Consider the following 25,089-nt stretch of genomic DNA (forward strand, 5'->3'; position numbering starts at 1 on the left):
CGCATCCGGCCAGCGAAGGGGTGTGAAGGTAATACACTAATACAATAATAATTAAAGGTTTAAACAGAGCGCTGTCAGTTTAACGCGTGGGAATTTAAACAAAGAGCTGTCAGCTGCAGCGCTATGGGTTCTAAATATAGCACTACCGGCTGCAGCGCTATGGGTCACAGACTGTTCAGGAAAATTCTCGTATAACATTGAGTCTTTGGATTCTCTTTCTCAGTGGAAGTTGAGCCTTTGATTATTTTTCAGGCAGAGGTAGAATTCTGGATAAGCCTAGTGGTGAAAAGTTACCAGTTGGCGGTGGGATTGCAGTTACATTGGGATTGGCCTTGATTTTACAGAACGATGGGTGGGCTCAAGGGGTCGGAGGGAGGGATGGAGAAAGGGAGGGGTGGAGAGGAGGGAGAGAGGGAATAAGAGAAGGAGAGATAAAAGGACGGCAGAGAGGGGGAGGGAGAGAAAGAGGGAGGGAGGGAGATAGGGAAAGGGAAGGAGGTTCAGAATGTCAGTTTCCTCACCAGAAGTCAGAGCCTCTACAGTGATGTACATGGCTGGTGGCTCCCACTAATGCTGTAGTGGATGTTGAGGTGCTGGTCATCATGAAGCAAATGAAGCTCTCCCCTTCTTTCCCAACAATGCAACTTAGAAAACACCCCTATTGCCCTAGCAGGTCACATTTATTTTCATTGGTGATAATGACCTCTCTGCATCCTGCGTTTGCTTCATGTCGTTCATCAATATTACAAGCCTATCCAAATTATTCAGCTCGATTTTTTTGGCTCAGGGAGCTCGGCAAATTGTTTTTCAGTTAGTGTTTTTACTGATCGTTAAATTATCTCCTGGAATTATCACAGAATTCCTTCTGTGGAACATTAGTGGATTCTCCGAAGAAACAGCTAAGAGTTGTTAACATTTTTTTGAGATGGCCACCAATTTTCTGCCCAAGATACAATTAGAAATTCCTGGGAAGATTCTATCACCCTATACAGCATTGAACATTATTTAGTGTTTACAAGGGTTTTGTATTTCCAAATCTGGCAAGAACATTTATTACTGAGCTGAAGTATGATACTTTTAAATAACAACTTTAAGCATAAATATTAGAAGCATAGTTCTGCATTTAAAATTATTTCTGACAGCAGTAATACTATTAACTCTTTCACAGTTCAGATTTTGAGATGTTGCCACTATTTGTATAGATGCAACAAGACCAGGCTGGGGGATTTGGTGTCCCTCTGCTTCCTGCAGAAAAATAAATCGATGCAGGATCAGGATATAGCAGCAACTGGGCTATTAAAGAAGTGATTTTTACCAAATGGATAGCTTGCATACTCAAACTTGGATCTGATTGTTCCTATTAATATGGATGTTGAACTTCTTTTAAATACACATGTTCAGAAAACACACTACATTCTAGTAATAGAGCAAATCATGGTCAGTCACATTCCATAGATATCTGCAATATACTACTTGTGGAATTATGATAAATCCCTTTTTCCTGAAAAGCAATGTAACCTCCATATATCTTCCGAATGAGCTTGCCACTTGTTCTACTAGTGCCCAGTTTGGCAGAAAATAATCATCCTTTTGCAAACCATATTATAAGTAGGAAATTGTAGCCTATAACATTTATATATTTTATGGTATATTTAGTGAATAAAATCCCAATTTAGATTCACCATAATAATCATGACAAAATCAGTGTTTGTGTATAACATAATTCATCAACCTTTTGATATTTTACTTTTATGGTATCAGTGAAGTTGACTAATCATCAGGGCAGGTTCAATGCTGTTGTCATCTGCGAACCATTGGCAGTACCTGTAACGCATTATATAATGGTGGTCAACACTATCAAGGACTCCGTTATTTGTGTGCAAGGCAAGGTCTGCTTTTACTTTTGTGGACCATGCCTTTTTATTTTTTTCATTCTTTGATTGTATTACATGGAACATTTAATGCAGACATTTTCTTATAAATATACACCAGAAAATCTGCTTCGTTGTGATCTCTCCTTGTATATGATTTGCTAAGCTAACGATTCTAAGCCTAATGCACCTTATTTCCACATTAAAACAAAACAAAATACTAAAGTATACAAAGAGCAGGTTTACACAGTGGCAGCTTGGTGCCTGTTCATTTGTGTTTTTAATATTGCAATAGTTGCACAACTGAAAAGCAGTAAAGGTGCTACCTTATACCGTTTTATCAATAAACATATGGTCGTGAGTTCAGGAAAAGTGCAAAACAGCCACAAAAAACTGCTCCACTATGATATGAATAGAAGATAAGTGCATAGGTATATTACAATGAAACAGGTTGCTCAGAATATTGTGCTCCTAGCTCATGTCATTTGAGTTTACAGCTCCATCAAATGCATTTCAATAATAACAAACACCCATCCCATACTTTCCATCTCATCCACTGCCTTCCTCTTTGCTCAGTACACTTCCATCTTATATACAGCATATGCGCAAACAATTTCACAAATACATCTACATCCAAAACAGCGTCCTTCTTCTTTGACAAGATGTTTTCACAACTTCTGATGATCCATATCTTTATGATACTCGTGTCTTTAGTGCAAGCTTCAGACATCTGTGGACTGAGCAGCAGTAGTGAGCTGTATCCTGTTTTTAAATGAGGATTTCAACCACATCTCCATCAAGGTTGGGTTTGTAGGAAAAATAGCCACTTCTTCCTTTCTTGTCATATGATCGGGTAAGCATGGTGGATGCATCTGCCGGAGAGAAAGAAAATATTACAACATATCAGTGCTTTGGGGTGCATGATCTCTCTGTGCAGTCTCCCAAATTTAAAGAAACACTGGCAATTCTGAATTAATTACAAACCTTGATTTTACATTGTTATTAAGACGTTTGCAATTGTGTCAAAATATCTCCACAGGCAATGTATATGGTTATGTAGATTCAGGGGTACAACATCTGAAGAAGGGTCCTGACCTCATGTCACCTATCCATGTTCTCCAGGGATGCTGCATGACTCACTGAGTTAGTCTTGAAAGCATCCAGAGAACCTGCCTCCACCGCCCTCTGAGGCAGAGAATTCCACACTCACCACTCTGTGAGAAAATGTGTTTCCTCGTCTCCGTTCTAAATGGCTTACTCCTTATTCTTAAACTGTGGCCCCTGGTTCTGGACTCCCCCAACATCGGGAACATGTTTCCTGCCTCTAGCATGTCCAAGCCCTTAACAATCTTATATATTTAAATGAGATCCCTTCTCATCCTTATAAACTCCAGAGTGTACAAGCCCAGCTGCTCCATTCTCTCAGCATATGACAGTCCCGCCATCCCGGGAATTAACCTTGTAAACCTTCTGCCTTGGAATCAAATATGACGTGATATTTCCATTATTTAATTATTAATGGCTATTCAGCCACGGGAAAAATGTCTTCTATTTGAATGCAAAAACAAAGAACTGCAGATGCTGGTTAAATGTACAAAAGGGCACAGTGCTGGAGTAACTCAGCAGGTCAGCAGGCAGCATCTCTGGAGAACATGGATACGTGATGTTGAGTCCAGACCCTTCTTCTCCATGCATGTTGCCTGACCCGCTGTGTTACTCCAGCACTTTGTGACCTTTTGTCCTATTTGAATGTTGCCCTCACTCTAGATACACCCAGACTCATCAGGGTTTTACTGAATATCACTCAGTGACCAGGCTATTTTCACTTTCCAAACACAGTGGTACTATACACAATTGTAATTTCCTGAGGGTGTTCATCTTGACATTTTTTGATTAAAGTATTTAAGTATCAAAGTATTTGGACCTATTCCACACTGAAACAGGAAGGCAGGTTACTATCTAACTGGCGTCAAGTTGGGAAAAGTACAACGGGATCTGGGGGTCCTTGTACATCAGTCTATGAAAGTAAGCATGCAGGTACAGCAGGCAGTGAAGAAAGCAAATGGCATGTTGGCCTTTATAACAAGAGGAATCAAATATAGGAGCAAAGAGGTCCTTCTGTAGTTGTACAGAGCCCTAGTGAGACCACACCTGGAGTATTGTGTGCAGTTTTGGTCCCCTAATTTGAGGAAGGACACTCTTGCTATTGAGGGAGTGCAGCGTAGGTTTACAAGGTTAATTCCCGGGATGGCGGGACTGTCATATGCTGAGATAATGGAACAGCTGGGCTTGTACACTCTGGAGTTTATAAGGATGAGAGGTAATCTCATTGAAATATATAAGATTGTTAAGGGCTTGGACATGCTAGAGGCAGGAAACATGTTCCCGATGTTGGGGGAGTCCAGAACCAGGGGCCACAGTTTAAGAATAAGGAGTAAGCCATTTAGAACGGAGACGAGGAAACACTTTTTCTCACAGAGAGTGGTGAGTGTGGAATTCTCTGCCTCAGAGGGCGGTGGAGGCAGGTTCTCTGGATGCTTTCAAGAGAGAGCTAGATAGGGCACTTAAAAATAGCAGAGTCAGGGGATATGGAGAGAAGGCAGGAACGTGGTACTGATTGGGGATGATCAGCCATGATCACATTGAATGGCGGTGCTGGCTCGAAGGGCCGAATTGCCTACTCCTGCACCTATTGTCTATTGTCTAAAATGACCTATTTTACATAGTAAAATGTTCTTTAAAACTGATACTCTTCCTTATCTTGTAGAAAGATACCAGGAATTATCCACAAGATAAACAAAATGCTGGAGTAACTCAGCGGGACATGCAGCATTTCTGGATGGAAGGAATGGGTGACTTTTCGAGTTGACACCCTTCTTCAGACGGGTCTGAATAGAAAGAATGGGTGACATTTTGGGTCAAGATCCTTCTGATGAGTCTCAACCCGAAATGTCACCAATTCCTTCTCTCCAGAGATGCTGCCTGTCCCGCTGAGTTACTCCAGCATTTTGCGTCTATCTTCAGTTTAAACCAGCATCTGCAGTTCCTTCCTACACAGGAATTATCCACACCCAGTTACCACCCAGCAACCTCACCATTAATTAGCAAATCCTTTTACCTGCAGAGTCACTTAAACGCAGGAACAATGGTGATGTTTTATTTTTGCTTTATTTGGGCCAGAAATCCAAGGCAAATCATAAAGCACCCAACACCAAATCAGTCCCCCCTGTTCATCAGAGCAAGGATTACATGTGATCTTGCTGGCCTACATGGCTCAATTCTGCTTATGCTGCATTTATGAGTGAGCTTGTAGACAATCATTCAATATCAATCAGTAAAGGTAGCGCGAGGGCTGAGGAAATCCCTGCGTCTTGGTGCCAAATGTGGGAAATACACAATTATGTTTATTCAGCAGAAACTGCTGAAAATGGTCTCAGAAAGGATATAATCCCACAGCATTGAAGTTTTAAATGCTGAAAAACATTTTGTTTTGAACACTCCTGGAAGAGGAGGAGAATTAGTTCAACTTTATTAGCCACCACCAAAGCCATGGCCAAGTTTGTTTACCTGTTCTCTCAGTACAGCTACGTGCCGATTTAGGTCTGACGACGGGACTGCCAACAGGGGTAGTGTTGAGGCGCCTTCTACCATGGATTGGAGCACTACTTGGACGGACCAATTCAGGACTTTTATCAGTCTGCGTACTGTTGTCCTTACTGCCAGTCTTGCTGTGTGTGGAAACTACTGGAATTGAGAGCACAGTTGCTTGAAGAGGGGCGGACAAAATGTTTTCTTGACCATCTTTAGCAGTAAGCATCCCTGTGAAATAGAATCAAATTAGCCATCAGTCTGAAGAAGGGTCCTCACCCAGAACGTCATCTATCTAAATTCCACAGAGATGCTGCCCGACTCGCTAAGTTATTCCAGACAAAGTGTGTGGGAAGGAACTGCAGATGCTGGTTTAATCCGAAGACAGACACAAAAAGCTGGAGTAACTCAGCGGATCAGACAGCATCTCTGGAGGAAAGGCATAGGTGATTTTTCAGGTCGAGACCCTTCTTCAGACCTGAAACGTCACCTATTCCTTTTCTCCAGAGATGTTGTCTGACCCGCGGAGTTACTCCAGCTTTTTGTGTCTATCTTCGAGTTATGCCAGCAGTTTGTGTCTTTTTTTGTAAACCAGCATCTGCAGTTCCTTGCTTCTACATTCTAAAATTGGCCATTGGTTGTTTGACAGCTAAATTTGTTTGCGAAATTCAACTTAGCCTCATATGAATACAACAAATTTATTGAAAAGAAAAATCACCTGACATTCAAGTTTTTAACCAAATTGAACATATGGTCATATTCATGCATGAACAGTTAACTGTACCCTACTCCTTTTTAAAACTTAATTTATGCTGCCATTCTCATCAATTTATGGGCATGGAGCATTAAACAAAAATGTGGCTTGGAATGCATTTTTAAGAAGTGCCAATGTTTTAATGGTGAGTAATGCTTCCCTTTTATAGTTTTGATTCATGCTATTGGAAATGTAACCAGAGAGTAGGCTGCTTTAATGAAAAGCCCTTTATACAGATTTATATAGTAACAAAGTCGTAAGAAAGTAGCACTAAAATTGACAAGGCATTAAAGAATAATATTTGTATCAAAATTTTAAATCCATTTGCAAAACGTTCACAAGTTATAGGACCAGAAATAGGCCATTCGGCCCATCAAGTCCACTCTGCCATTCAATCATGGCTGATCTACCTTTCTCTTGCAACTGACTTCTCCTGCCTTCTCCCCATAACCCCTAACACCCGTGCTAATCAATAATCTGTCAATCTCTGCCTAATACATATCCCTTGACTTGGCCACAACAGCCTTCTATGGCAATGAATTCCACAGCTTTACCACCCACTGAACAAAGAAATTCCTCCTCATCCCCTTTCTAAAGGCAAGTCCTTTTATTCTGAGGCTATGGCCTCTGGCCCAAGGCCCCTCCACTGGTGAGAGTTCACTACTTGTTATTAAATTGTCCGATAGTATTTTTGATTATTAAATAACAGATTTACACTCATTTAATTGGCATAATCATGTCACTAAACATCCATATATTTCATAAATTCAGTTTTATAGATGCAGCTAAGAAATTTCATGCTTGTAATCCTGTGTGATGGATATGAAACATTTTAGACTGGCAAAGCTGCCAGCTCCAACCTAGGGTTCAAGAAGGAACTGCAGATGCTGGAAGATCGAAGGTACACAAAAATGCTGGAGAAACTCAGCGGGTGCAGCAGCATCTATGGAGCGAAGGAAATAGGCGACGTTTCGGGCCGAAACCCTTCTTCAGACTGATGGGGGGTGGGGGGGAGAAGGAAGGAAAAAGGGGAGGAGGAGGAGCCCGAGGGCGGGCGGGTGGGAGGAGACAGCTAGAGGGTTAAGGAAGGGGAGGAGACAGCAAGGACTAGCAAAATTGGGAGAATTCAATGTTAATACCATCCGGACGCAAGGTCCCTAGGCGGAATATGAGGTACTGTTCCTCCAATTTCCGCTGGTGCTCACTCTGGCAATGGAGGAGACCCAGGACAGAGAGGTCGGATTGGGAATGGGAGGGGGAGTTGAAGTGCTGAGCCACCGGGAGGTCAGGTTGGTTATTGCGGACTGAGCGGAGGTGTTCGGCGAAACGATCGCCCAACCTCCGCTTAGTCTCCCCGATGTAAATCAGCTGACATCTAGAGCAGCGGATGCAGTAGCCAAGATAATGATTGAGGAAAGAGTACTGACTACTTATCCCTAACTAACAAACTAGAGTAAAATGTACCCGAAGGTTGATGTCCACTTGAGTTCTGATGGGCTTATTTCCATGCTCCGTGACTATGGGTCAATTTTATGAGATTTTGAACTCTTTCCCAGTGAGTGTTAATAGCACCCTGATGCAATTTTACCGGATGGATTGTTCTGCATACATACGTTGCTCATATTTGCTCTTTAAAAGCATTTGAGCAAGAGTAAGTAGCTCAAGGAGGTAGATATACGATTCAATGGGGGTCAGGAGCAGCAGAAATGCTCTGACCAGGTATTTATGTGGGCTACTGGACCCATCCCAACTCAGGGGCCGCTCCACTGCTGGATTTCACATGGCCCGATGCTTCAGAACCATGCAGCCCACGAACGGCAGGAGTTCAAAGTAAGGCCAAATGCAATTTGAAGGAACAGCATCTCATATTTCACTTGGGCAGCTTACAACCCAGTGGTATGAATATTGATTTCCCGAACATCGTGATCCGTGCATCCCCTCTCTCTCCAACCCTCCCCCACACATCATACTAACTTCAAAGTCATCTTGTTGAGTCTCATTGTCTGTAATTGTAATTGGTTATCACCTAGCCCACTGCAAACAATGGCTTGTCTCCTTTAATATTGGTACTTTTTTGCATATCTTTCATTCATTTGTTCTATATCATCTTCTATATCACTCGGTTCCCTTTCCCCAGACTCTCAGTCTGAAGAATGGTCTCGACACAAAATATCACCCATTCCTTTTCTCCAGAGATGCTGTCTGACCCTCTGAGTTACTCCAGCTTTTTGTATCTATCTAGAAGTATTTCCTAGGCAGACACAAAATGCTGCCAGATTTATTTCTTTGTCAGTCACATTCTTGCCAGATGTATGGCAAATAGGGCCGGCCTTAGGAAGTGCGGGGCCCAATTGGGAACAATTCTGGTGAGTCCCAGGTTCCCAGCCAAGGTATGTAGAATCATAGAAATACAAATAAAGACTTTATATCTCTATGGTAGAATGGAAAGTAATCAAAATGTGCTCTTCTACCCCATCCTAACTTGGGGGGGGGGGGGGGGGGGGGGGGGGGTGGTGGGTGTGTGTGTGTGTGTGTGTGTGTGTTAGTTGTCTGTGCGTTAGTTGTCTGTGCGTTATGTGTGTGTGGGAGGGAAGGAGAGAAGGGAGGGAGAGAGAGAAAGAAGGAGAGGAGTGAGGGAAGTAGAGAAAGAAGGGAGGAAGGAGAGAAAGGAGGGAGGGAAGGAGAGAAGGGACAAGAGAGAGAGGAAGGAGGGAGGGAAGGAGAGAAGGGAGGGATAGAAGGGGAGGAGAGATGGGAGGGAGAGGGCCGGCAGCAGGAGCCGATGCCGGGGTCCGGGCGGACGGGGGTGAGCTGAGGCCGAGGTTTGTAAACGTTGCTCCAACCCCCGGCCCGGCCCTCCCTGTATTGTTCACCGTGTCTCCCCGGGGAGAGAGAGGGGGGAGCCGGGGCTGTGTGCGTGAAGCGCGGCGACTGGAGGGGCGAGAGCGCTGCCCCGGGACCGTGAGGGAATGACCCACCTCCCCCTTCTCCATTCACCCCTCACCCCCCCTCCCCGTCTACCCCTCTCTCCCCCCTCCACCCGGGGTAGATCTACCCGAGCGGAGAGTAGATTACTCCGGCGCGGGGCCCAGTTGGGAGCAATTGGTCCAATTGGCTTAAGGCCGGCCCTGATGGCAAAGAGATCTGACCCTGAAAGCAAAAGGTGTCATTTGCCATTGGTATTGAGCTACCAACAGGTTCACCAGTTAATTTTGGTGATTGTCCACAACTGGGTTATATCTGCATTGATCATTCTGAACTACATAACAGCAGGATGAAATGCTCACACTTACAACTCTTAACATCAAAACCATCAACGGCTGAATTACAAATGTCACACAAAAGAAAAAGAGACATGTTTTCCCCACAGCAATATACGATATACCAATAGGTTATTACATTTTCATATACCGTAATGGGGAGGGTAAAGTATTCGTATGGTGTTCACCTGCACTTCCGGTCCAGCGGTTTTCCTCCTTTTTCCCGTCCACTATTTGGGAATTGCTGAGGGACGTCTGGCGAGAATGCAGCCCATGTGTGGAGGGAAATGATCCTACCAGGCCTCAGAGACCCTGCTTCAAGCTTTCCCACCTCCTTCCGTGATCGCTGCTGGAGCACTTTGATCATGGCATCTTTCTCGATAAGCTGTGCATGAAGGTTTTTTATTCTATTCGAAATGCAGCCAAATCCACTTATTTCTGCTAACCTATTGGAAATTTTAAAAAAGTTATTTAATTGCGCAGTTGTTTATTCCCACTCCAGTCCCAAAGATGCCGAGTTTGTTCAATGGGCAGAGGTCTTCATATATGATCATTTACAGGTTCTCATCCTTCTAAGCTTATTTAACTCTGTGCTAATGTTACAGCTGTTAGTTATCTCTCCTCAGTCCATTATTTCCCCAACCCATTTCATGTCTTTCATGGCCCACTTAATGTCCAGTTTGACAAACACAAACGGGGGGGGGGGGGGAAACAGCACCTCATATGGCTTGCAACCTAATGGTATGAACATTGAATTCTCCAATTTTAAGTCACTAACCCACAAATAGCCCCTTTCCCACTCCCATTTCTCCCCCCCAAGACCACCCCTTTTTCTTTCCCCTCCCTGAACCCTGGCTGGCCTTCCACTGGCTTCTCCCCTTCCCCTCCATCTGTATCTATCCAATGGCTGCACAATTCACAACTTTTCTATCCCACAGCTTAACAATTTGCAACTCTTTACCGTTTTCGGGCTTACACTTGTCTTTTCGTCCATGGCCTTTGTTGAACAATCTCCGTATCAAAAAGGCCCTCACCTGTGTTCATCTATTAATGGCCGTGTTCTGTCTTGCCCTATCCTCTCTTCTTGCTTTCTTACAACCCCCCACACACCCCCCCCCCCCCCCCCCGCAATCATTCTGAAGGGTTTCATCCCAAAACGTCACCTATCCATGTTCTCCAGAGATGCTGCTGATCCACTGTTACTCCAGCATTTGGTGTCCACCTCATGTCTTTACATTTTCTTCACAAATAAGGACTGATCTGCTCTTTCTTTTCAACATTTTCAGTGTATTTATAGTATCAAGATCTTTAATTTTCCTTTTATGTCTTGTATAGTATCTAATTGATCAGTCGCTACCTCTGATTAAACACACGGATATTATAAATAACATCAACCTTCCAGTCCTCAGTAGTCGAGTTATCAGAGGTAGCTCATCAGCTGAGACATTGCCTCAGCTAGAATTGTCTGACTTGATGATTGTTTAATTAAATGCTTGTAAAAAAACACATTTTTGTTTTAGAATACTCCGTACCAAATTGAGTGATCATTTGCATTTTCAACAATTAGTTTCTCTATTAGTTTCAGTTTAGTTTATTGTCATGTGTACCGAGGTACAGTGAAAAGCTTTTGTTGCGTGCTAACCAGTCAGCAGAAAGACAATACATGATTACAATCGATCCATTTACAGTGTACAGATACATGATAAGGGAATAACGTTTAGTGCAAGGTAAAGCTGGCAAAGTCCGATCAAGGATAGTCCGAGGGTCATCAAAGAGGTAGATAGTAGTTCAGCACTGCTCTCTGGTTACGGTAGGATGATTTAGCTGCCTGATAACAGCTGGGAAGAAACTGTTCTAAGCATCTTCACGGAGTGCCTGGAGTTTCAATCGTGCCTTGCAGTGCCTTTAGATATCGAGCATGCATGAAGGGGCTGTTGCTATGGAGACAAGCTGTATTGGTGAGGCATTTATAGTGTGTACCTCACCTGCCAAAATGATCACCAGTCCACACTGACACGGACAATGAATCAGTTGTTTCCAATTTGTTCACATACATCATAAAATTTGTCAATCAATGAGAAAGAGGAAGCTCATTTCAGACCTCAGCCATCCATCCATATAAATCACACATTTCCTCCATGTGTCTCTTAAAATTCCTTTGGGGTCTTTGATTACACAATCCTATCTCTTCAAGAGCCCAACTTAAATTTGACTTCATAGTGTCCTTGCTTACTTGTGCACTAAATATCTATATTTTGTGTAACCAGGAAGTTAATGTTAAAACTAGTCCACAATTATTTAAATCAGCAATGTTGAAGTAAAAACACAAGCTGTTAGAGAAATATTTTCCTTTGCACTTGTGATTAGGCAATTAATCCTCGTATCAAATTAATCCTGAACACATGATTCTGTAAAAGATTCAGTTGGGGAGATGAAATGTACCTGTGTTCTGTGTCTTGGTGTCTCTGATTTGATTGTATTCTCTCCTCTTCTTCCTTCCAACTTTGTGCATCCAGTGAATTGTCATTGTAACTGCTGTTCGGCGAGTGATTTATTATAGTGGTGTCCCTGGTGACACAAGAGAATTTCTGTTTTTCCAAGTGTTCAATGAACCCTTTATGAATACCAACTCATATTAAACATATCCAAGTCAGTCACACTGTTTGACACACCGATGCAACTGAAAATACAAGTTTGAATTATACATGTCACTTTAGCTTTGGTGGATTCTAAATGTCCATTTGCAATGCTAAAAATAAAGATTAGATATTAGATGCATGTACTACTAACATTTAAGAAGGAAGTTAAAGGGAAAGGAAGATTAGACTGGAGAAATGGACTAGGCAAACCATTTCCCTACTCTACCCCTCAAGAAGAACGGGTTCATAAGTGATAGGAGTAGCATTAGTCCATTCGGCCCATCAACTCTGCTACGCCATTCAATGATCTATCTCTCCCCCCAAACCCCATTCTCCTGCCTTCCCATAACCTCTGACACCTGTACAAATCACAAATCTGTCTATCTCTGACTTAAATATATTCACTGACTTGGCCTCCACACCCTTCCGTGGCAAAGAATTCCACAGATTCACCACCAACTGACTAAATACATTTCTCATCTTCTTCGTAAAAGAACATCCTTTAATTCTGAGGCTGTGACCTCTAGTCCTAGACTCTCCCATTAGTGGAACCATCCTCTCCACATCCACTTTATCTAAGCTTTTCACTATTCTGTACGTTTAGATGAGGTCCCCCCCCCCCTCATTCTTCTAAACTCCAGCGAGTTCAGGCCCAGTGCCGACAAACGACAATCATATGTTAACCTACTCACTCCTGAGATCATTCTTGTAAATGGACCATATATTCCAGAAAAGAGCATGGTGCTGAGCTCTAGAAGAATCTGTACCTGGTCCACATTTCTCTTTTCTGTTATCAAAATTGTTACAAAAAAGAGAGGTTTAACTTCTCAGTCCAGTTCAGAAAACTGGAACCTAACCAGATGAAAGGTTCTGATGAAAGGCCATCAACCAAAAATCTGTTTCTCTCTCTGCAGAAGCTGTCTGAACTGCTTTATATTGATAGCATTTCTTTTAAAAAAATAATCTGCAATACTTTGCTTCTGTACATCATTAGAATGAATCAGCCTTTAGTTCCAAACTCAGTACCAGACAAGATCTATATTTATTGATAACATTTCTCATGAATCCAATCACCACATTTGTTTAGCATCTTTAACCTTTCACATTTTTGAATCAAAAATGTTAAGTTTTATTTTGCCATTTCTCCACTATCATTTGCACAACTTCTCTCTTGCCTGTTGACCCAACCAAACCTTATAGAACCAGAATGAGAGAGTCAGGTCCACACCCTACCAAAACATCGTGGCTTGGTGGTCAGCTCAGTTCTCTAGTTGAGGCATTTTGTTTTGATGTCAGTAAGAGCTGGCCGTGTTAGGTAGACACTTGGTCAGAAAGGAGTTCAGGGACATGATTTGTGATGGCAGCATTATTTTGAAAAATTGATTTCATGTTTGATTTGTTGTCTTAGTAGGAACGGGAGTCTAAGGGAAATATTGCCAAGCCTCGTACGGAACAGCTTCATATTCGCCCCTATGTAATAGCTTGACAGTGATATTCAACCAAGACTTCACCTGGACTTAACAGCCCTTTTCAGTCAAATATGTCAAGTCTGATTTTGTGCAATGTCCTGGTGCAATATTCTCCAAATGTCTACGTTGGACTTGGTTAGGAAAAAGAATAAGGGCTCTGGCTTGGATTGGCTAGGGTTCAAGAATACACTTGAACTCTGCGTAGCTGTCGGTCTTGTGAGAAGATTCACGGAAATACCAATTCACTGTGCCATGCTAAGCTGACTAGTAACCATAGCTCACAGTTAGTTTTCACTTTTAGGTGTCAGAATTGATTGAAGTTGCTAACTGCTGCCTAAAAAAAGAGCAGAAAAAAAAAATCAGAGGAGTAAAGAGCAAATGAGGTCCATCCCTGAGTAATTAATAATGCACTTGTAGTTCAACAACCAGAAGGCAGATACCATTCCAGAGGGGAGAATGCCCAAGCATCCATGTATGGCAAAGTTTCCAGGCCATTATGAATGTAAGAGGAAAGACATTGGCTCTACATGAAATTGAAGTCAACTACATGTTAGTAAGTTGTGCTAAAACAGATTCTCATAATTCCTTCCTCACACGATGCTTTATTGTTACCTCTGAGCAGCAGCTGTGGCAGCAGCATCCGTAGCAAAATGTCTCATTGCTTTTTCTTCCAAATACTTCTGCTCCCACTTGGTCATGTCAGCCTCCAGGGCCAGGATTCGTTCCTCTTTTTCCCGTAACGACTCCATCAGTGCCGGTGTGTTGTACTCGGGGACATTGGCCATCAGGGGACCACCGTGCCGCTGCAACAAAATAGCTTGGATTTTAAATTCAATTAATAGAAAAGAAAAACCCCGATGAGTCAATTTCAGGCTTGTCTAATACAACTGAAAGGTTCCTGCATCTGCTGCAAATACTTGTTCACACCGAAGATAGACACAAAAAGTCAGAATAATTCAGCGGGACAGGCAGCAGCTCTGGAGAAAAGGAATAGGTGACGTTTCGGGTGGAGACCCTTCTTCGGACTGAGAGTCGGGGAGAGGGAAACGAGAGATATGTAAAGGCTCACAACAAATCAGAGCCCGTACCAATGACCCAGGAAAGGTGAAGCCCACAATGGTCCATTATTGGTTGTGGAAGAGGTGATAACGATGGTATACAAACAGTGATATTAGCAGGGCGACTAGGGTAGGGGAGGGATTGAGAGAGAGGGAACGCAGTTGATATTGATTTCTCCAATGTCAATTTAGCCATTCAATCCCTCTTTCCCTCTAGAAGGAATGGGTGACGTTTCGGGTGAAGACCCTACGTGCTATTTTACATATCCCCCTTTAAGACATCAATGATCATACTATTTCCTCGATGTAGAATTATGTGTAGAACATTGCCAACCCCTGAAATACATCACCAATAATTTTCACCTTCTGTTTCCTCATATCCCAAACACCTCGCACTCTCTCATTCCTTACCCATACTCTTTAGGCTATACAGATACTAAAGAAATACAACAGCAAACGTAACGGTGTGCAAATAATATTTAGCTGACAAGAAATGGAAAACTAAAAGTGTTACCAAATGAAGCTTCTGATTTAGGCTGTTTATTTAGATTTTTTTTCCTTACTACATAATGTTTGGATAAACGACTATTGTTATATCCAACATTTCTAATGTGTCTGGACATAGGAGGTTAACTGAGCCTTGGTTATCATAAAGGCTCCTGTTAAAATGTTCCCTGGAGCACCTACTCTTCACCGTAGGAGCAAAATACCTCACAGTGTAACATGGAAAAACAGCCGACTTAACTCCTGTTTTTATGCAAAGACCCACTTTGAGGGCAGGTGTGGCTAGAGTTAAGACATAAACTGAATGCAAGGTCAACTAGGTTAATGATTCCTGTTGCTGAGTCAGTTATTAATGAACATGGCATTACATTGAAGATAAATTAAATCTGCTATGTTATGTAGCATTCAGGGACAATTACAGTATATGGAGGAAGGCAAAAGCACTTTAAAAGTACAAGAGGATAGAGCAGAAATTCAAGGACACAACATTTGTGCTCGGTCCGCCAAGGCCTACTGGACCTCCTGGTTTGCTAACTATTTTAACTCTCCTTCTCATTCCTATACTGACCTTTCTGTCCTGGCCTCCTCCATTGCCAGAGTGAGGTCACATGTAAACTGGAGAAACGGCAACTCGTATTCCACTTGGGTAGCTTACAGCCCAATAGTATGAACAATTCAATTCTCCAATTTTAGGTAACCTCTAACTAACCCGACACAAACCCTCCCCCTTCACCCCCACAGTTCCCCTCCCCCCCATTCTCCCACTTCCGTAACCCACAGCATCTCGCTCCCCTTCCCTGTAACCCACCTAGACTCGCGCCTATCCCCTGTCCCCCCACCACTGGCCTCTTCTGGCTGCACAATTCGCAACTTCAATCCTGTCTCAGACCTTCTGCTTTTATCTCTGGACTTTGTTCCTACCATCTGCCTATTAAAAAAAAAAAAAAACCCTTGCCTGTGTCCACCTATTACAACGATTTGTCCCGCCTCTCCCCTCTTACAGCTTTCTTCTCCCCCCTGAAATCACTGAAGAAGGGTCTCAGCCCGAAATGCCACCTATCCATGTTCTCCTGAGAGCTACTCCAGCATTCTGTGTCTATCTTTGGTTGTGTCCTTTTGTACACTAACCAGCATCTGCAGTTCCTTGTTTCTACAAAAACCAAAGGACTTAGTTTTCAGCACATACACTCAATAGACATGAAGTGAAGTTCTGCTGCACACAATAATCTAGCAATATCGACCTTTAAATGTTGATTTGTTTTGGTCTTGACCCATGTGCCCAAGAAAGAAGTCTGGATCCAATAATTGGTGTGGGAAATCCGAATATGCACACTAATGACAAAATATAACAAGTGTGAGAATTCCTGTAAAAAAACAGCGAGCTTGATACAAGATATTGTCTTTAGCTGGATAAAGAGAAATTGATTTAAATGAACTGCAATCATAATGTCCAGTGAATCTATTTCTGAATAATTTGGCTCAGATTTTGGATACTCATTGTCATTATGTTGTGAAACGGACATTAACTTAAGTGGAGTTTATCACATAAATTTCATTCATTCATTTTTTAAAGAAAATAATCTTTTAGCTTTTATCCAAATCATTTGTATGCTTGATGGCGACACAAGAGATTGTAATTTGGAGCAAAAAAGAAACTGTTGGATGAACTCAGCAGGTTCAGCAGCTCCAGTGGTGTTTATTACTTTATTATATTCCTTGAATGAGTGAACAGCATGCGTCATGATCCTGACCAAAGGGTTTAGCACACAACCAATGTCAATGAGGACCTACATTGAATAAAGCTGATGACTTGTACTGAACAAATCTACGTCACTGAATTACTCTTTTCTCAAATCTTCTTTTCTCAACTCATGGCTTGCAACTCATTGTGCAGCAAATATAAGATAGAGTCAAATTTCTGCAGGTAGTTTAATTTGAGGAATGTGATCCATCCATTTATTGGCTTTAATGAGATAATAAGATGATAAACCCCCCCCCCTCCCCCAGTACTGGAGTTTTTCTTCAGGATCAGCGCGTAACCACTCAATGTATCTCGACTAAATTCCAGAAACAAAGTCACACAAACCTCACAGTTGAGCTGCAGTGTGCGCTTGCAAAAGCTCAGAGGCTGGGCTCCAACATATCATTAACACATCCACTGGGCCAGATGAGAACATGAGCCTTACAGTCAACATACATAAAACCACGATCCTCCAGCCATCTGCCTCTGCTGCCTTCCAACAACAAAGGTGATGATAAGACTCTGAAAAATGTGGCCCACCTACCAAACCCTGGGAGCCAACCCCAAGCAAAGTGAGAAGGCTAAATTTCACAAATTTAAAAATGTCAAATAAAAATGCTAATTTTCTCCATATATTCTTTTAATTCCATTTACTTCAATAAGTCCATAGACTTTGCACTGGTTATAAAAGCTGGAAAATCTAACCAACTGTCCTGATCCAGTGAACTCTACAGGGAGCAAAGCTAGTCAGCACAGTAACAGTCAGCAAAGTGTCAAAGTGGAAAATACCACTGCCAACTTAAGGTAGTGCTAGCATTGGACGGGAGTCTTGGCAGAAGCAGTGAAATCCAGGCAGAGGCTGACCCACTGCAAATAATAATCGGCATATTTAGTTTTGCTCCTGGGTTTCATAACCATTGAGAAGGTTTGTCTCACAGGTTAACAGACAAAATGTTCTCTATCTGTTGTGTTCCTAAAGTCATCTAACCAGAGCAGAAAGCTTATAGTTTATGGTTTACTGAAAATACATGTTTTAAAACTCACATAGCTAATTAATAAAGGAAAGATTAAAAATAACCGTTATAAACTTAAATAATTATATACTTGTTGATCTTGCATAATAAACTATAGTTATATATTCAATGTTTTTGCATTTGATCCAATGATTGACTGGGATTTCCATCTGATACAAGTAGGTTGACTGAAAGCAGGGAATACCTGTTGCACTCGGAGAGATTCCAGCTCCCTCTCCAGTCGAGTACGCAGTCTCCGTTCCATCTGCTCCCTCTTTTCACAGGCTGCTTGCAGTTGTGCCAGGGCCTGTTGCAGCCTCTCCACCCTGTCCACATACATCTGCTTCTTCCGCAACTGTCAGGAAAACAATACATCGGCATCAGGGACAGAAAGTGATTTTATTTCTATCTCCAGAAGCTAGGAATTCGTAGGCATGCGAATCTCATAACAAGCACTTCTCAATTCCCCTGCTCTATCATAAGATCATGTGATAGGAGCAGAATTAGGCCATTCGGCCCATCGTCTACTATGCCATTCAATCATGGCTGAACTATCTATCCCTCCTAACCCCATTCTCCTGCTTTCTCCCCATACCTGTACTAATCAAGAATCTAATTCTGCCTTAAAAATATCCACTGACTTGACTTCCACAGCCTTCTGTGGCAAAGAATTCCGCAGATTCACCACCCTATGTCCAAGTCTGAATTCCAAGTGGTTGATACTGTATGTATCTCTGCTGACCACAGTCATGTTTGACCCAAGTACATTCTAATGCCCCTGTCCCACTTAGGAAACCCGAACGGAAACCTCTGGAGACTTTGCACCCCACCCAAGGTTTCCGTGCGGTTCCCGGGGGTTGCAGGTAGTGAGACTGACAAAAACCTCCGTGGACCGCACAGAAACCTTGGGTGGGGCGCAAAGTCTCCAGAGGTTTCCGTTCAGGTTTCCCCAAGTGGGACGGGGCATTAGTAATTCCTTTTGTTCACAAAATTAAGTTTCATTGGCTTCAATAGAACCTAATTTCAAAAACAGGGTTCAACTCGCTGTAGGTATCTGATCATGCATTGAGCATTTATGACTTGGGATTCATTTCTATACCTGGTGTTCAGAAGTACTAACTTCAATATTGAAGAACACAATTACTGGGTTACCAGTAAGGTTGATTTTATTGTCACATGCGCATGTATGGCAAGGTACAGGTACAATGAAAATATTGTTTGCAGCACGTAGACTCAGCTCACACACAAATTATACATAAATCACATAAAATTGTCTGCAAAACAGTAAAAAACACTGTACAAAAAAACAAGACAACAGAGCAAATCAAAAGTTAGAAAAACTATCCATTGTAACGTAACAGGAGGTCCACAGTGTTCTGTTGTGAAGATAGGATTATGGTAGTGCAGGTTTGTTCAAGAACTTGATAGATGGTTGAAAAGTAGCTATCCTGCGACTTCAGGCTGCTGTACCTGCACTGAGAAGAGGGCATGGCCTGCATAGAGGGCATGGCCTGGCTAGAGGGCATGGGTTTGCTGATAGATGCTGCCTTGATGCAGCACCTGAAGCAGATGCTTATGATGGTGGGGAGAGCTGTGCCCGTGGTGGACCAGGCTGAGTCCATTACACTCTGCAGCCTCTTACATTTCTGTCATCAAGTCAGGATACATTCGACAATATATCTCTATAGGTTTGTTAAAGTAGGTGGTGACATGCCAAATCTCTTCAAACAGCTGAGAAAGAGGTGGTGGTGCACTCTACATTTATTCGCTCAGCTCAAGACACGTCATCTGAGATGTTATTATAATCTCCAAGCAATGAGGCAGAAGGTTTCATTCTCACCTTATTTTGTCCCCATGGGAAGGCGATTTTACTCTAAAACAGTACCTGTGAAAAATCTAAACATATTTGTCTCCTTCCATTTTTGAGTCTGATAGAAGGTTCTATTAAATTGCACATTACAGTGTGAGCACCTTGTAGCAGGGAAGACAACTCGGAATATTCCAACAACACTGGTTTTAGTGATTCATATGGATGGTTATGGGAACAGGCAACTCTGACGCCCAAAATTAGAGTAATAAGGGCCAACTCGAGGACACAAAAATCTAATTTATTGATACAACAGCCAAATATGCCTATGGTCATGTTTGATGTTTAGTTTATTATTGTCATGAGTAGTGAGGTACAGTGAGAAGCTTTTGTTTGAGTGCTATCCAGTCAAACACTATACATGATTACAATTAAAGGCTAAGAACCCTGATGAGGCTACATAATTACAATTACATAGTCCTACTGTCTCCACCAACTTCCTTTCTCTTCCCCCCCACTCCCCGACATCAGTCTGCAGAAGGGTCTTGACCCGAAACGTCGCCTATTCCTTCTCTTCACAGATGCTGCCTCACCCACTGAGTTTCTCCAGCATTTTTGTCTACCTTCGATTGTTCCAGCATCTGCAGTTCTTTCTTAAACATGATTACAATTAAGCCTTCCACAGTGCGCAGATAAAGGATGAAGGGTACAGCATTTAGTGCAAGATAAAGCCTGATTAAAGATTGTTTAAAGGTCTCCAATTAAGTACATGGGACTTCAGGATCGCACTCCAGCTGATGACGGGATCGGTCAGTTATCTGATTAAAGTCGGGAAGAAACTGTCCCCGAATCTGGAAGAATGCCGTTTCAAACTTCTGTACCTCTTCCCTGATGGGAGTGGGGAGAAGAGGGAGTGAATGGGGTGAGACTCATTCTTGACTATGCTGCTGGCCTTGCCGAGGCTGGTCTGTAAGTTTCCTTTATCTCATATCACAAAGGTGCGAGATAACTTGAGTTGAGGATTTCTGATTTGATGTAGGCCAATTAAGACACCTTTTAGTTTTAGAGATATATAGTGCGGAAACAGGCCCTGTTACCTGCACTAACCTGCACGATGCAAAGAGCACCCAGGCCTCTGGCGCTGTAAAGCAGCGACTCTAGCGTTGCATCACCTTGTTGTCTAACTTTTGGCTGATGCATATGAGAACATGTCACGGTCATGTCAGTAGACAGCCTGTCGGCAAAGCTGCCCTTTTAATTTCAAACTGATTACTGTTTGTAACGTACGTAAGAGCAGGTTTTCTGAAGACTGGTTCTTGTTTGAATTAATGCCTGCTTTATCTACATAACTTTATAACTTCACTGAAACATACTGAATATTTGGTTTAGATTTGTTTCGTGTAGATACAGCGCGGAAACAGGACCTTTGGCCCACCGAGTCCACGCCGACCAGTGATCCCCGCACATTAACACTATCTTACACACACTAGGGACAATTTACACTTATACCAAGCCAATTAACCTACAAACCTGTACGTCTTTGTAGTGTGGGAGGAAACCGAAGATCTCCGAGAAAATCCACGTGGTCACGGTGTAGAACGTACAAACTCCACACAGACAGCACTCGTAGTCGGGATCAAACCTTGGTCTCCGGCGCTGCAAGCGCAGTAAGGAAGCAACTCTATCGCTGCTTCACCTTGTCCCCCTTGAGGGGGTAGATATATCCTCTGGCTGGAAATACCGGAACCAGGGATCACCGTCTTAAAATCAGGGGATCATCATTCAGAACAAAGCTGGGAAGAAATAATTTCCTGTTCAGAGGCCCATTTATTCTGTGGTTCCTAGATCCAGAACATACAATTGGTTATAACCGCTTCAAAGATAGCAGTTATAAGCAACTACAAGTTATGCAGTGTCAAAAGTAAACTGCAGCACATAATATTATTTTATATTTTTTTCTCTGGCACAAAATACTCCCTTCAGGTTGAACAACACTGGAATCTTTAAAATAAATCATTATCCATGTGGGATAACACAGCAGCAACAGCAAGGAACAAACTAAAGACTACATTGGAAGTTTTATTCAGCTTTTTCCTTTTTTGCAAGCTCATTCCTGGCATAGCCTCAGGAGGAGAGCACAGAGAGTGTTTCAAAGACATCCTCAAGGCAAACCATGCAGCAAATGACTCCGTTATTGGAGGCTAGCGCCCAATACTGCTCAAGATGGACTAAGTATGTGCCACAAGAAGCTGGCACTTTGAAAGCACGTGACAGCATCAGGCAATGGAAAACTGGGAAAAGCAGAAACAGTGAGCCGATGACCAGATCCCTCCTATTCTGCTGGGTGGTAGCAGACTACGCCACTCCCAGATCGGTCTATTCAGGTCAAGTCGATTCATGACCATCATCCTCACTCACCGGCAATCAGCAATAGCAATACGATAAATTCATTTAGAATGCAAAATCAACCACAATCCTCTGCTAAAACTCCTTTGTGTTGAATCTAAAGCAAATTTAGTTTATGCTTTTGTTCTGCAGTTGGCTGTGCTTCATACGAGAATTGTAAAATATATATATATTTTTTAACGATGTTTACACATACCAGATATGCAGATAGACACAAAATGTTGGAGTAACTCAGCGGGACAGGCAGCATCTCTGGAGAGAAGGAATGGGTGACGTTTCGGGTCGAGACCCTTCTTCAGACTAGCAGATATGCAGGCACAGAATTTTAAAAGGGATTTTATGTTAAAAAAAAAATTCACCGCATTTAACTGCTTCAATCTCTGACGTCAGAAGGTAAAATAAATGGACTTTCAAAAGTGACTACATATTATACTTAGTTTGGTTTCAATAAAAGCATATGCAAAGGAGTATCTGCTAAAAGGATCAATATCCATCAGGGAAGAATTCAAAGCAATGAATAATTGAAATTTGATTTCTTTGTGCTCAGTTTAAAAAAAACTAAATCAATAGCTCTAAGTAATTTGTAAAAGTAGCAAGCCTATTAAGACTGGATGCCAAATATTCTGCAGTGTGGCCAACTGTGTTGAATCTGTCCGTCACCAAGAAGCATAAATCAAACTAAATGATATACAAACATTGGGGTTATCAGCTCACCTCCTCGTCCAATTTGACCACCTTGGCCTGTGCACTGTTCAGTGCCTGTTCCAAAATTTCAATATGTTTTCTCTGGTCTTCATTGGTTGAATGTGTTGTGGCCAGTTCCATTTCCAGCTTTTCCTTTTCCTTCAAATACTCCTTGTCTGCATTAAAGATGGAGAACACGGTTAGCTCTGTGAGGTAGCTTTCCTCTTAGTTGAAACCAAGCCAGATGGATCCAAGCCTAAAGGAAACCTAAAGAAATGTAGTATACATCATTCTCATTTGAAAATCTTCTATGTTATAGTACATTTCAGCTGCAATGAATGACTACCCTTCAGAATTATATGGTAGTTATTTACTATTTGCTGAATTTTAATTTGTTTCTATGGATCAGCTACTGACTAAAGAGCGTAAAAAAAGGTTATCACAGACTTCCAAAATAGAGAGCAAAATGCATCAGGTCTGCACAAGTAACCCTTGAATCCCTTGGTACCAGAGAATAGCTTCCAGAAGGATTTTGGTTGTAATTTCCATTGAGGAATATTCACACGTGGAGTTAGAATTGGTAGTGGATGGAGAAAATACTAATTAGTGGAAAAGGTTAAATTGGGAAATTCACAGTTGCCTACCTTACTCACAATTCCAAATGGATACTTACGAGGACTGGTATCAGTAAATTATCAGAAACCGAGCCTTTGCATTTGAATTAATGTGTTTGGAATAAATTATGCATTTAGGATATAATCCCTACTTCAGCAGCTATTGATTTGCCTACGTTGACTAATCAAAAAGGGAAAATCTGCATGATAAAGAATCCATAATTTCTCTCAGAAATATCTGAAAGCCCCACCTAAAATTAATCTCTTTGAAATGCAATGATTGCTGCTACATAGCTAAATACAGGGGCATGTTCAAGCACATATACCAATTAACATAATTAGAATGAAAAACAAATCCAAAGTAGTGCAAAAAAAATGGGCCATAGTTTTCTATTGTCAAGGTAGGATTAGGTTCAGTCTGAAGAAGGGTCTCGAACAAAAGTGTCACCCATTCCTTCTCTCCAGAGATGCTGCCTGTCCCGCTGAGTTACTCCAGCATTTTGTGTGTACCTTCGATTTAAACCAGCATTTGCAGTTCTTTCCTACAATAACTTATTTCTGTAAGCAACCTTATAGTACAGCAAAGTTAGTTGTCCAGAACCAGGTTTCAGTATCTCCCGCTTGATGGTAGCAGTGAGAAGAGGGCATGGCGTATATGGTGTGTTCCTTGATGATAGATGGCTTCTACACAAGGTGCTGCCTCAAGAAGCTTTCGATGGATGCGAGGGCAGTGCCCATGATGGACCAGCTGAGTTCACCACTCTCTGCAGCTTCTTGGCTTTCAGTGCATTGGAATTACTGTACCAGGGGCACAATGCAAATTTAATTTCTATACTTTCTACAGTGCCCCTGTAAAGGTTAGTGAGAGTATTTGGAGATTAACCAAAACTCTTTAAAATTAACAGAAAGTGAAGAGTGGATGAGGCTTCGACATGATTGCATGTGCATGCTGGGGCCACAAAGGATTATCCAAGCTATTAAAGGTCAGAAATTTAAAGCTGCTAACTCTCTTCAGCACTGACCCATCAGTGAAAACTGGCACATCGTTTCTCAATTTCCCTTTTCTGTTCTGAAATTACTGATCGCTTTCTTGGTTTTATAGTTGCTGTGGCACCTCACAATCAGGTGTTCCTTCGATGTCCTGTACGTTGACTCTTCACCACCCCCAATTCAACCAAGCATGTTTGTGTTGTTGGCAATAGGAGCTATACTTAGCCACACAGTCATGTGCGTAAAGAGAGTAGCGCAAAGGGCCAAGCACACAACCTTGACGTGCACTTGTGCTGATGGTCGGTGAGGAAATGTTGTTACCACTCCGCACTGTTTGAGGTTGCTTGTAAAGAAAGGAAGGATCCAGTTGCAAAAAGGCGTTAGAGACCGAGGTCCTGGAGCTTGGTGATGAGTTTGGAGGTTTGATAGCATTAAACGCCAAGCTGTTGTTGATGAATGGCAGCCTGATGTAAATATTCCTGTCACCTAAAGTATCCAGAACAGAGCAGAGCAGAGAACCAGAGACATAGCATCTGCTGTTGAACGGTTGTGGTGAAAGGCAAGTTGAAGCTGCCTGACCCGCTGAGTTACTCCAGCTTTTTGTGTCTACCTTTGGTGTAAACCAGCATCTGCAGTTCCTTCCTACACATTGGTAATTTCTGAGTCAGTTGTTGATTTGTGCCATAACCAA

General features: G+C 42.2%; 1 protein-coding gene across 1 annotated transcript in view; it reads right to left on the minus strand.

Annotated features, from left to right (window-relative positions):
* Positions 1-1,872: 1,872 nt before the first annotated feature.
* amotl1 (angiomotin like 1) overlaps positions 1,873-25,089 on the minus strand; it is a 112,359-nt gene continuing 89,142 nt past the window's right edge. Inside the window, 8 exon segments of the mRNA XM_033022402.1 lie at positions 1,873-2,743; positions 5,439-5,690; positions 9,662-9,764; positions 9,766-9,919; positions 11,916-12,041; positions 14,194-14,384; positions 18,103-18,252; positions 22,825-22,970. Coding sequence (XP_032878293.1) covers positions 2,640-2,743; positions 5,439-5,690; positions 9,662-9,764; positions 9,766-9,919; positions 11,916-12,041; positions 14,194-14,384; positions 18,103-18,252; positions 22,825-22,970 — 1,226 coding nt within the window. The 3' untranslated portion in view covers positions 1,873-2,639.

The sequence above is a fragment of the Amblyraja radiata genome, chromosome 6, assembly GCF_010909765.2.
Source record: "Amblyraja radiata isolate CabotCenter1 chromosome 6, sAmbRad1.1.pri, whole genome shotgun sequence".
NCBI lineage: Eukaryota > Metazoa > Chordata > Chondrichthyes > Rajiformes > Rajidae > Amblyraja > Amblyraja radiata.